Raw genomic sequence first — 13,681 nt, 5'->3', positions numbered from 1 at the left:
AAATAAAGGAATTTGCATTTTAACTATTAAAATAATAAAATATTTAAAGGAAATTGCATTTTTTTAACTATTAAAATAAATAAAAGAAGATGCAATTTCTACTCCCACTGATTTGTGGTCATGACACAACACTAACACTCACTATGTGTGAAAGAATGCACTCAATCCTCTGATCACTGCCACACACTTAGTCCTGTGTGTATGGGAGTGTATTTCTCTCCTGGTGGGACCATGAAAATGTAGACCCCACTACTCCAAATGGTCTTGTGGAGGTCTTCTTTCCAGACTGGGGTGTGTGAAGTGTCGGTCCCCACGAGGACAGTTTGACGTGCGTGTGTGTGTCCCGTGTCAGGCCAACCTGTGCAGCTCCCTTGTGAGTCTGCGGCGGGCGGTGATGTCCTGTCTGAGGCAGCTGGTCCAGCGAGAGGCGCTGCAGGTGTGTGAGCTGGCTGTGACGCAGGTGAAAGAACTGCAGAGACCAAGCAACACACACCTGGGTGAGACATTAACACACACACACAATCCTTGTTTCCCGCAGCGTCAGCATGGTGTGTCCCTGCAGACGTAACCATCAAGGAGGTGGGCCTGGAAGGGGCGCTCGTCTCTCTGCTGGACCAGGAGTCGGATCCAGGGCTCCAGAGGGACATCCGGGAGACTCTGGTCCACATGATGGCATCCAGTGCCACCAGCGGACGGCTGGCACACTGGCTCAAGCTCTGCAAGGACGTCCTGTCGGCGTCCAACAACTCGTGCACTCTTGCAGACCGGGGCGCTCTGTCCGGGGCGGACGTAGACGAGGAGGAGGTGGACCCCGTCCAGGACGACGACTCGTCCGTCTTCAGCGCCCGACCGGAGTCTGCCGGCCCTTTCAAGGCGCTGCGCTGGTCCACGCGCCGCTTCGCCATGGAGTGTGTGTGTCGCATCGTGGCGCAGTGCCAGAAGGACGATCCCGCCCACTTTGACTTGGCGCTGGCTCAGGCACGCCGCGCCAACGCATCCACGGGTAGGACCGCCGCCTCGTTGCCGTGGTCTGGTCTGTGGACTCTCTTCACCACGCCTCTTTGTCCCCTCAGACTTCCTGGTCCTTCACCTGGGAGACCTGGTCCGCATGGCGTTTATGGCGGCGACGGACCACAGTGACCAGCTGCGACTGGCGGGCCTGCACACCCTGCTGGTCATCATCCAACAGTTCTCGGCCATTGCGGAACCCGAGTTCCCGGGTCACGTGATCCTAGAGCAGTACCAGGCCAACGTAAGTAGCGTGCGGGACCAGGCGGCTATGTGACAAAGGGAACTAATGCAGGTGTGCGTGTGTAGGTGGGAGCTGCTCTCAGACCGGCCTTCGGTCCTGACGCGCCTCCTGATGTCACAGCCAAGGCCTGTCAGGTGATCACCAACCTGCCTAGCAGCTAGGCTTTCCGTGCCTGACCTTTGACCCGCTGCAGGTCTGCAGCACCTGGATAGCGAGCGGCGTGGTCAGCGACCACCGTGACCTCAGGCGCGTCCACCAGCTCCTGGCTAGCTCCTTGGCCAAGGTCCAGACCGGCAGCGACCTGTGCAGTCAGGTGTACAACGAGGCCACTGTTACCATGGAAACCCTGGCTGTCCTCAAGGCCTGGGCACAGGTGATGCCACGTCATGTCTTTTGGATTGTCCCGCGCCTGACCTGTGCTCCTGTCAGGTCTACATCGTGGCCGTCCGCAGGAGTGGACGGGAGACGGGCCCAGGCAGGACCGAGTCGGAGTCCGGAGGGCCGAGCCTGCTGGCACTGGTCCAAGCCGACCTGGCCAAGTTGAGCCGCCTGTGGTTGGCGGCGCTGCAGGACTGCAGTGCCTTGATGCTCCCGCGGGAACACATGTCTGATACAGGTCGGACGGTTTCACTGCACGCACTTTGAATTGTCCCCATTCCATATTGATATCGCCCCGGATTATACAGGTTTGCATGTCAAATGTGTGATAACATGTACAATACGAGCAGTCCTACAGCGTGTATACTTGTGTGTGATATCATGTGCGATATGGGTAGTCCTGCACCGTATTTACTTTAGTGTAATATGCGCGATACGAGCATTCCTGCAGAGTGTTTACTTGTGTGTGATATCATGTGCTAAACAGGTAGTCCTGCAACGCATTTACATGTGTGATATCATGTACGATACAAGCAGTCCTGCAGCGTGTTTACGTGTGTGATATCATGTGCGATACAAGCAGTCCTGCAGAGTGTTTACTTGTGTGTGATGCAGAGTGTTTACTTGTGTGTGATATCAAGTGCGATACAAGCAGTCCTGCAGAGTGTTTACTTGTGTGTGATATGTGCGATTCAAGCAGTCCTGCAGCATGTTTACTTGTGTGTGATATCATGTACGATACAAGCAGTCCTGCAGTGTGTTGACTTGTGTGAGATCATGTGCGATGCAAGCAGTCCTGGAGAGTGTTTGTGTGTGTGATATTGTGTGCCATACAAGCAGTCCTGCAGCGTGTTTACTTGTGTGATATCATGTGCGATACAAGCAGTCATGCACAGTGTTTACTTGTGTTTGATATCAAGTGCGATACAAGCAGTCCTGCAGCGTGTTTACTTGTGTGATATCATGTGCGATACAAATGGTCTTGCGGCACCTTACTTGTGTGTGATATAATGTGCGATACAAGCAGTCCTGCAGCGTGTTTAATGTGTGAGTAATATCATCGACAATACAAGCAGTCCTGCAGAGTGTTTACGTGTGCGTGATATGTGCGATTCAAGCAGTCCTGCAGCGTGTTTACTTGTGTGTGATATCATGTACGATACAAGCAGTCCTGCAGTGTGTTTACTTGTGTGAGATCATGTGCGATGCAAGCAGTCCTGGAGGGTGTTTGTGTGTGATATCATGTGCGATACAAGCAGATCTGCAGCATGTTTACTTGTGTGTGATATCATGTGCCATAGAAGCAGTCCTGCAGCGTGTTACATGTGTATGATATAATGTGCGATACAAGCACAGTATTTACTTCTGCAAAGCTAGACAGCCAGTAAAAATTTAAATTACCTCCAATAAGCACACGATTTCTTCTATTGTACAAAAGTAATTTACAAAAGGTAAATATGCTAAGCTATCAACTATATAGTTATATAGTTTGGATATGTGTGTATATATATATATATGATATATATATATTATAGATATACAGGATGTAGTGAGTGATATGTGTCATATACAATATAGATGTAGTGAGTGATATGATGTACAGTATAGGTCTAGTGAATGATATCACACAGTATAGATGTAGTGAGTGATATCATGTATATGTCACATGTAATTGTGTATCAGCAGGAGGTTCCTTCTACTCTTCACAAACAGTATAGATGTAGTAAGTGATATCACAAACAGTATAGATGTAGTGAGTGATATCATGTACAGTATACATGTAATGAGTGATATCATATACAGTATAGATGTAGTCAGTGATATCACATACTGTATAAATGTAGTGAGTGATATCATGTACAGTATAGATGTAGTGAGTGATATCACAAACAGTATAGATGTAGTGAGTGATATGTATGTCACATGTAATTGTGTATCAGCAGGAGGTTCCTTCTACTCTTCACAAACAGTATAAATGTAGTGAGTGATAGCACATACAGTATAAATGTAGTGAGTGATATCATATACAGTATAGGTGTCGTCAGTGATATCACGTACAGTATAAATGTAGTGAGTGATATCACGTACAGTATAGATGTAGTGAGTGATATCATGTACAGTATAGGTGTAGTGAGTGATATCACAAACAGTATAGATGTAGTGAGTGATATCATGTATATGTCACATGTAATTGTGTATCAGCAGGAGGTTCCTTCTACTCTTCACAAACAGCCAACCAGACCAGGACTCACTTCTCCTCCTCGTGGGCTCCCATCTTGCACGCCACCTCACTCTGGCTCCAAAGCACAGGTCAGCTCTTCCCCCTCATCATCCTCCTTTGTCTCCTCCCCATCATCATCCTCCATCTTCTCCTCCTCGTCGTCCTCCATCTTCTCCTCCTCATCATCATCCTCCATCTTCTCCTCCCATACTCCTCCTACTTCTTCTTCGCCTCCCAATTCCTCTTCTTCTCCCGTCCTCCTCCTCCTCCTTCTTCTTCTCCTATCCTCCTCTTTTTTCTTCTTCGCCACCCCATCCTCCTTCTTCCACTCCCCATCCTCCTCCTTCTTCTTCTCCTCCTCCCATTCTCCTCCTTCTCATTTATCTTCTCCTTCCATCGTCGTCCTCCTCTTCCTGTTTCTTCTACTCCCCATCATCTTCCTCCTCCTTCTTCTCCTCCCATCCTCCTCCTCCTTCCTCTTCTTCTCTACCATCCCCCTCCTTCTCCCTCTTCTTCTCCTCCCATCCTTCTCCTCCTCCTTCTTCCTCTTCTTCTCCACCCCATCCTCCTCCTTCTTCCTCTTCTTCTCCACCCCATCCTCCTTCTCCTCCCCTTCCTCCCTCTCCTTCTTTTCCTCCTCCCATCCTCTTCCTCTTCCCCATCATCCTCCTCCTCCTCCTTCTTCCTCTTCTTCTCCAACCCATCCTCCTTCTCCTCCCTCTCCTTCTTTTTCTCCTCCCATCCTCCTCCCCCTCCTTCTTCCTCTTCTTCTCCACCCCACCCTCCTTCTCCTCCCCCATCCTCCTCCTCCTTCTTCCTCTTCATCTCCACCCCATCCTCCTTCTTTTTCTCCTCCCATCCTCCTTCTTCTCCTCCCAATCGTCCTCCTTCTCTTTCCCATTCTTCTTCTCCCCGTCCTCCTACTCCTCCTCCTTCTCTTTATTTTTGTCCTCTCATCCTTAATCCTTCTTCTTCTCCACCCCATTCCCTCCTTCTTCTTCTTCTCCTCTTCCCCCCCTCCTCCTCCTTTTTATTTTTATTGTAATATTTTCTATTTTATTTCCATTTACACCCTCATTATTTACTTTTTACTTTTTAAATTCGATATCAATTCTGTACACTGCTGCTGGAATTTAAATTTTCCTGAGGGAACTCTCCTGAAGGAATCAATAAAGTACCATCTTATCTATCTATCTATCTATCTATCTATCTATCTATCTATCTATGTATCTATCTTCTCCTCCCATCCTCCTCCTCCTCCCATCCTGCTCCTCCTCTTCCTCCTTCTCCTCCACCGCACCCCACCCTCCTCCTTTTCTTCACCTCCCATCCTCCTTCTCTTTCCCATTCTTCTTCTCCTCCTCCTTCTCTTTATTCTTGTCCTCCTCTTCCTCCTCCTTCTCCTCCACCGCACCCCACCCTCCTCCTTTTCTTCACCTCCCATCCTCCTTCTCTTTCCCATTCTTCTTCTCCTCCTCCTTCTCTTTATTCTTGTCCTCTTATCCTTCTCCACCCCATCCTCCTCCTTCTTCTTCTCTTCCCATCCTCCTCCTCCTTTTTCTTCTCCTCTCACCCCCCTCCTCTTTCTCTTTCTTCTTCTGCTCCCCATCCTCCTCTTCCCCCTTCTCCTTCACCTTCCATCCTCCTTCACCTCCCATCCTCCTTCTCTTTCTCATTCTTCTTCTCCCCATCATACTCCTTGTTCTTCTCCTCCCATCCTCCTACTCCTCCTCCCACCCTTCTCCTTCTTGTCCTCCCATCCTTCTTCTTCTTCTCCACCCCATTCTCATCCTTCTTCTTCTCCTCCCCATCCTCCTTTTCCTTCTTTTTCTCCTCCTCCCAATCCTTCTTCTCCTCCCACTCTCCTCTTTCTCCTCCTTCTACTCGTCCCCATCCTCCTCCTTCTACTCCCATCCTCCTCCTTCTCCTTCCATTCTCCTCTTTTTTCTTGTCCTTTTTCTTCTCCACCCCATCCTCCTCCTTCTTCTCCACCCCATCCTCCTCCTCCTCCTCCTTCTTCTTCTTCTCCTCTTTCTCGTCTTCCCATCCTCCTCCCCCTGCTGCTCCTTGTCGTCATGCTCCTTGTCTTCCACCATAGGGACAAGTATTACATGCGTGTCTGGTGTGTTCCAGGTTTCGTGATTTCTGACGACGGCCCCGCTAACCTGTCCAGACCGGTCACGCCCACCTCCATGGGCCACAGCGGCTCGTTGGGCAGGGCCAAGAGTGCGGAGGACATCAACGTGGAGCGCCTGCACCTCATCCTGGGTAAACGTGCCAGGACTTTGACGGGATCCTTTGTTGTCCCTGCTCACGTCGCCTGTGTGTGTGTCAGGTCTCAGCGTGCACTTCCTGTGTTCTCCTCACTCCGAGGACCAGACGGAGAACATCGCTTCCTGTCTGCAAGGGCTGCAGACGCTGCTGGACGTCCCCTGGACTCGAACCACGGTGGCCAGAGACCAGGTAGGACACACCTTCATCCACACACAAGAACCTGCTCTCAGTCGGACTTTGTGTAGGTTCTGAGCGTGGAGCTGCTCGGCGTGCTACATAGGCTGATGGTCACCAGAGAGTCTGTGACCATCCAGGCGGCCATGTTGGACTTGCTGAGTCAGATCGTGACGTCCACTCAGGAGCACGTCAGAGAAAAGCGACACAGTGCAGAAGGTGAGACCCTCTCCATGGGTGTGTCCTTCTAGAAGACCTCATTCAGACAGCCTTGCTCCTCAGTGGATGACGGCGCCTCCGAGAAGGAGACCGTGCCAGAGTTTGGGGAGGGGAGGGACACGGGCGGTCTGATACCCGGACGCTCGCTGGTCTTCGGAGCGTTGGAGATCTGCCTCTGCGTGCTGGTCCGCAAGCTCCCGAGACTCAGTCCCAAACTGTCCGGAAGCCGACCGACAGGTGAGGCACGCCGCTTCTCACCTGTGAACCGTGACAGGATCTGTGAAGGTGTATCCAGGTCCTGCCGGTACCCCGTGGAGTCTGGATGACGGCGATTGTCACCTGCTGGCGTCTGCCGTGTGTGTCCTGTCTCAGCTGCCGTCCATCTGCTCGCCAGAAGGTGACCACTATGCTGATGATGTCACCGTGCTGAGCAGACAATCAAACGCTCTGATGCTTGTCCTGCAGGAAGTGTGTCCATCCTGCCGACCGTCCTCTACCTGCTGCTGGGAGTCCTGCGGGAGTTAGCGCTCCCACCCACTGGCACGCGCTCCGGTAACAGCCACAGACCCCTTAAGGTGTCCGTCCGACCTGACCCGACCTTGCATGACCTGTAACCATGTCTTCTGCTAGCAGTCCACGGTACAGAAGCACACTTGTGCCCTTTGCCTGAGACCCTGGAGGTGGGCTCAAGGAGTGGACCCTGGCAAGTGGTCCGGGCGCTTCTGCAAGCACTGAAGACGGTGTTGACGTCCTCTATGAGTCGCCAAGAGAAGAGCGGCGGGGCTTGGAAAGTGATGCTGCGCTCGGCTCTCGGCACGCTCCTAGACCTGTGGAACACTGGTACACACACTCCAGGAGTCATCCAGGAAGACTGGGACTCCATTTGAGTCTTATTTGCAATGCAGTTGCACGTCCAAGACCTTAGATAGCAGTAGCTTTTCTTCATGAAGCTGAATGTGTTATGTTGCCCCCTACAAAGTTTTTATACTGTAAGTATTGTGCTTATTAGACAGCAGCTGTTTGATTGTAACATCTGAGATGTAGTTTTCAGGTGTTGAAATTGTCATGTAAATTCACTAATGCTAATAGTAGCCTGTCTATGGTAAATGCCATGTAAATTAGCATCAAGCTAGCAATGAGTGTGTGTGTTTGTGTGTGTTGCATTCAGGGTCTAGCGGTGTGGATGGTGTCATCCTGCTCACAGCTCTGACTGTCTTCCTGCTGTCAGCTGGTCCAAGTGTTTGTGTGGTGCAGCCCCTGCACGCGCTCACTCTGCAACGCTTCTCCAGCAGCATGGACGCCAAGGACCCACGGGTCAGTGACCGTGTGTGCACCCAACACCACCCAAGACCACCGCCTGCAGCTCCTCCATCAAAACAAGATCTCAAAGGAATCAGCTGACAAGCCAGCTGTGTGCCGGGCTATTGATAGGTTCAGTCTCTGGGCCAGCAAGGCTAGCAAGGGACTCTGGGGACTGCTTGGTCTGTGACCCGGCTGAGGCACAGTCCTTTCTAAAAAAAACACAATTATCAGGCTCTAAAAGTTTCACAACACCGGATCTAGTCTTTGGCGACACTTAGTTGTTCAAGTCAACATTGCAAAGCCTCAGGTCCTGTACCAGATCCCTATCGAACCTTCTCTCACAGGCACACTTCCACTTAAAACACTAGATCACATGACCTGCACTGAGTTAGTAGATCACATGGCCTGCACTAAGTTAAGTTAAGTTAAAGTACCAATGATTGTCACACACACACTAGGTGTGGTGAAATTTGTCCTCTGCATTTGACCCATCCCCTTGATCACCCCCTGGGAGGTGAGGGTAGCAGTGGGCAGCAGCGGTGCCGCGCCCGTGAATCATTTTTGGTAATTTAACCCCCAATTCCAACCCTTGATGCTGAGTGCCAAGCAGGGAGGCAATGGGTCCCATTTTTTATAGTCTTTGGTACGACTAGTAGATCACATGGCCTGCACTATGTTAGTAGATCACATGACCTGTGTCGAGTTGGTAGATCACATGACCTGCACTGAGTTAGTAAATCACATTACCTGTATTGAGTTAGTAGGTCACATGACCTACGTTAAGTTAGTAGATCACATGGCCTGCACTAGGTTAGTAGATCACATGACCTGTGTCCAGTTAGTAGATCACATAACTTGCACTGAGTTAGTAGATCACATGACCTGCACTGAGTTAGTAGATCACATGACCTGCACGGAGTTAGTAGATCACATGGCCTGCACTAAGTTAGTAGATCACCTGACGTGCACTGAGTTAGTATATCACATTGCCTGTGTCGAGTTACTTGATCACATGACCTGCACCGAGTTAGTAGATCACATGACCTGTATTGAGTTAGTAGGTCACATGACCTACGTTTAGTTAATAGATCACATGACCTGCACTAAGTTAGTAGATCACATGGCCTGTGTCGAGTTAGTTGTTCACATGACCTGCAACAAGTTGATAGATCACATGGTAGATCACTGAGTTAGATCATATGACCTGTATTTAGTTAGTAGATCATATGACCTGCATTGAGTTAGTAGATCACATGGTCTGCACTGAGTTAGTAGATCACATTACCTGCATTGAGTTAGTCGATCACATGGTCTGCACTGAGTTAGTAGATCACATTACCTGCACCATGTTAGATCACATTACCTGCACTGAGTTAGTAGATCACATTAGCGGCACCAAATTCATAGATCACATGGCGTGCACTGAGTTACTAGATCACATTACCTGCACCAAATTCATAGATCACATGGCCTGCACCGAGTTAGTAGATCACATTACCTGCACTGAGTTAGTAGATCACATGGCCTGCACTGAGTTAGTAGATCACATGGCCTGCACTGAGTTAGTAGATCACATGGTCTGCATTGAAATAGTAGATCACATTATCTGCACTGGGTTAGTAGATCACATTACCTGCACCAAGTTAGTAGATCACATTACCTGCACTAAGATAGTAGATCACATGGCCTGTGTCGAGTTAGTTGATCACATGACCTGCATTGAGTTAGTAGATCACATGACCTGCATTGAGTTAGTAGATCACATGGTCTGCACCGAGTTAGTAGATCACATGACTTGCATTGAGTTAGTAGATCACATGGTCTGCACCGAGTTAGTAGATCACATGACTTGCATTGAGTTAGTAGATCACATTGCCTGCACTGAGTTAGTAGATCACATGGTCTCCATTGAAATAGTAGATCACATTACCTGCACTGAGTTAAAACGGTAGATAAGTATTTTGACAAATACACACTAAATTTAGTACAAATGCACACAATATTTGTACAAAATACACACAATATTTGTACAAATACACACAGTATATGTATAGAAACAATGTTAGTACAAATACACAGGGTATATGTTACTACAAATACACACAATATATACATAGTATTTGGTGGTAGTAGGTGTGGTGTGAGCAGAGTGTAGCACCATAAAAGTCTGATGTTCTTCAGGTATATGTTAGTACAAATATACACTATATTAGTACAAATACACACAATATGTGTACAAATACACACAAAATGTGTACAATTACACACAATATGTGTACAAATTCACATATGTTAGTACAAATACACACAGTATACGTTAGTATAAATACACACATTTTGTGTACAAATACACACAATACTAGTACAAGTACACACAATATGTGTACAAACGCACACACAATGTGTACAAACGCACGCACTATTAGTACAAGTAGACAGGGTATATGTTAGTATCAAAACACACAATGTGTGTACAAATACACAAAAGACATGTACAAATACACACACAATGTGTACAAATACACAACAGTAATACAAATACACAAAATTAATACAAATACACACAATATTAGTACAAATACACAATATTAGTACAAATACACACACTATTAGTACAAATACCCACAGTATGTGTACAAATACACACAAGATGTGTAGCATCATGAAAGTCTGATGTTCTTCAGGAGGCCACTCGATGTTTCCAGCTGCTGGCGTCACTGTTTGGGGCCCCACAGGAGCAGAGTGTCCCTTACATCCGGGCCCTAGGACCTGGACTGCTGCGGTTTTTGCAGGTACACCACCTCACTGGCCTCTCAGTCAGGACCAGAGTTTGACTGACTGCTCTTCTCGCTTGCTGGCCAGAAGGTGGAGGGGCGGCGTCCTGGGTGCCCAGAAGATCTGCAGGTGGTTCTGGAGGCCCTGAGAGCCATGGAGGTTCTGGTGCAGGCGGCCCCAGAGTCCCAGCGTAAGTGGGGCCGCATGATCTCAAAGAAGCGGTCGTAGGCTTTTCGGTCCTAACGTGTCTCTGGGTGACCGTCAGGTCCCCCACTGGTGGCCATTTTGTTTCCTCTACTCATCTCCTTCCTGCTGGATGAGAACGCGCTGTGTTCCGCTGATGCAGCATCTCGCTCGCTACACCGGGCGGTGCTCAAGGACCTAATGCGCCTCGGACCCCAGCACTCAGACGTCTTCAGGTAAAACTGGATTAGTGTGAATGCTGACGAGACAGATTACAGTTAGCATTAGTGAAATACGTGAAACTGAGGTATATACATGCTATAAAGTTAGCATGCTAACTTTAACGTGCTAAAATGCTAACTGTAGCATGCATCAAGTACCAAAATACTGTATATTACTCCGATTACTCCGATGGCTAGCATTGAAAAGATGCTGTTCAAATGCTAGCCTGCTAACGTTAGCATACATCAAATACTAAAATATGACTGAGGGCACATTTGCTAAAAAAAAATTTAAAAGCGTGCATGCTAACAGGTATATTTTGTCAAGTCACAATATATTTGACGCTGCGGTGTATACCTGCAAAATTTGTAAAAAAAAGTTAGCTTGCTCTTATTAGAATGCTTGTGATTGACTTAACACGTGTGTACTTGTTGTGATTGACATAACATGTGTGTACTTGAGGTAAAGTTAAAGTTAAAGTACCAATGATTGTCACACACACACTAGGTGTGGCGAGATTATTCTCTGCATTTGACCCATCACCCTTGATCACCCCCTGGGAGGTGAGGGGAGCAGTGGGCAGCAGCGGTGGCCGCGCCCGGGAATCATTTTGGTGATTTAACCCCCAATTCCAACCCTTGATGCTGAGTGCCAAGCAGGGAGGTAATGGGTCCCATTTTTATAGTCTTTGGTATGACTCGTACACACTTGTGTGAATGGCATGCTGGCCAGTCAGCGTCACATAACAAAAATTATGAACAAAACGAGCTAAAAAAAAAAGCTAGCATGCTAACAGTATTATGTAAACATGTTAACAATAGCATGCATACAGTTAGCATTAGTGAAATAAGTGAAACTGAGGCATATACATGCTCTATAAAGCTAGTATGCTAACTTTAATGTCCTAAAATGCTAACTGTAACATGCATCAAGTACCAAAATATATTATTCCGATGTGTATATTTGAAAAGATGCTTTTCGAATGCCAGCCTGCTAATGTTAGCATGCATCAAATACTAAAATATGTGTTTACCTACAAAATTAGTTAAAAAAAAAAAGCAAGCATGCTAACCGGTGTAATTTGTCAAGTCACAATACATTTGACGCTGCAAAATTTGCAAAAAAGTTAGCATGCTCTTATTTGAATGCTTGCGATTGATTTAACATGTGTGCACTTGAGGTACAAAGTTGTGTGAATGTCAAACTGAAATGCTAACAGTTAGCACGCAGGCCATTTAGCGTCACGGAACAAAAATTATGAACAAAACGAGCTAAAAAAGCTAGCATGCCAACAGTACTATGTAAACATGCTAACAATAGCATGCATACAGTTAGCATTCGTGAAATACCAAGATACATGAATACCTGCTTAAAGTTAGCCTTCTAAAATGCTAACTGTAACATGCATCAAGTACCACAATATTTTACTCTGAGTTTTTTTTTTTTTTAATGCTAGCCTGCTAACGTTAGCATGCAATAAATACCCAAATATGTTTATGGTGTATACTTATAAAGTTACTAACAAAAGCTAGTATACTAATGTTAGCATGCTAGCAAGCAGGGGCGCCGCTAGGGATTTTGGGCCCCATGAAAAGAATATTTACAGGGCCCCCAACACAGTGTCATTATGTTTTCTGTATTATAATTTCATCATCATTAGGGGCCTCTCTGGGCCCCCCTCCATCATGGGCCCCTAGAATCCGTCTCCTTTACCCCCCTTTTCGGCGCCCCTGCTAGCAATTAACACAATGTATGACGCTGACCTGCACAATAAGCAAAAACGCTAGCGTGCTAATATTAGAATGCTAATTATTGTGTGTTCATGTGTCCAAAAAGTGTGTACTTGAAGTACGTTTTGGAGCTTTCTCCATCTTGTCAGCGTGTTTTGCGACCAGGACCCGCTTCGATGCTGTCCTGAGACTTTGTGTCCCTGTGCCAGGTCTCTGGTCTCCACCTGTCCTCACCTCAAGTGTCGCCTGGAAGCGGCCCTCAAGGGAACCCAGGAGCGTGCCGCCGATGCTAAAGCTAGCAGCAGCACCAAGTCGTCTCCCAGCATCACCCTCAAAACCAACTTTCTGTAGGCTCATAAATCGATCCATCCATCCATTTACTACCGCTTGTCCCTTTTGGGGTCGCAGGGGGTGCTGGAGCCTATCTCAGCTGCATTCGGGCGGAAGGCGGGGTACACCCTGGACAAGTCGCCACTTCATCACAAGGCCAACACAGATAGACAGACAACATTCACCCTAGGACAACATGTCGTTAATTATGCAGAAATACAATAATATGTTATCTATTAATTATGTATTTGTCATTATGCATTGTATTAATTATGCATAATTACAAGTGTAAATAAAAACAGACATTTGAATTCCTGCAATAAATTGAAAAAGTAAATATTGGTCTTTTTCTTTTGGTTTCTGATCACGTGACAATCTTTCTTATCCGACGTCACGTCCAGACGCTGCCTTCAAGTGCAGTCGGATAATTTCCCACTGTGTCATTTACATTTGCTGCATTAAAAGTGAGAAGTTGTTTATATTTTCTTACAAAATCGCAGTCTGGTGAAGTCCGGCTCGCGTGTGGCAGTCTGGGGTATCAAAATGCTTTGAAACGAGGAAATTGGTGTGTAGAACATTACTCGAGTTGTATGTTTGATATTTCCGGGCTGAGAGGCGGTG

At 47.2% G+C, this 13,681-nt stretch overlaps 1 protein-coding gene across 3 annotated transcripts in view; it reads left to right on the top strand.

The window, feature by feature from the left end:
• heatr5a (HEAT repeat containing 5a) overlaps positions 1–13,384 on the top strand; it is a 48,672-nt gene extending 35,288 nt beyond the window's left edge. For 2 of the 3 annotated variants that reach the window (XM_061925157.2, XM_061925154.2), the window contains 19 exons: positions 353–497; positions 563–1,003; positions 1,074–1,252; positions 1,318–1,386; positions 1,446–1,625; positions 1,682–1,868; positions 3,836–3,940; positions 5,985–6,119; positions 6,187–6,314; positions 6,371–6,518; positions 6,582–6,755; positions 6,814–6,915; positions 6,984–7,070; positions 7,149–7,358; positions 7,687–7,832; positions 10,505–10,612; positions 10,683–10,785; positions 10,861–11,014; positions 12,940–13,384. In XM_061925157.2, the coding sequence (XP_061781141.1) occupies positions 353–497; positions 563–1,003; positions 1,074–1,252; positions 1,318–1,386; positions 1,446–1,625; positions 1,682–1,868; positions 3,836–3,940; positions 5,985–6,119; positions 6,187–6,314; positions 6,371–6,518; positions 6,582–6,755; positions 6,814–6,915; positions 6,984–7,070; positions 7,149–7,358; positions 7,687–7,832; positions 10,505–10,612; positions 10,683–10,785; positions 10,861–11,014; positions 12,940–13,081 (2,943 nt within the window). In that variant the 3' untranslated portion in view covers positions 13,082–13,384. The remainder of the gene's footprint in view (positions 1–352; positions 498–562; positions 1,004–1,073; positions 1,253–1,317; positions 1,387–1,445; positions 1,626–1,681; positions 1,869–3,835; positions 3,941–5,984; positions 6,120–6,186; positions 6,315–6,370; positions 6,519–6,581; positions 6,756–6,813; positions 6,916–6,983; positions 7,071–7,148; positions 7,359–7,686; positions 7,833–10,504; positions 10,613–10,682; positions 10,786–10,860; positions 11,015–12,939) is intronic. The other variant, XM_061925155.2, reaches the window with a different exon arrangement.
• The last annotated feature ends 297 nt before the right edge of the window (positions 13,385–13,681 follow it).

Source organism: Nerophis lumbriciformis, linkage group LG29 (genome assembly GCF_033978685.3).
Source record: "Nerophis lumbriciformis linkage group LG29, RoL_Nlum_v2.1, whole genome shotgun sequence".
Lineage (NCBI taxonomy): Eukaryota > Metazoa > Chordata > Actinopteri > Syngnathiformes > Syngnathidae > Nerophis > Nerophis lumbriciformis.
The sequence above is the reverse complement of the archived record's forward strand: the minus strand, read 5'-3'. Positions and strand labels throughout refer to the sequence as shown.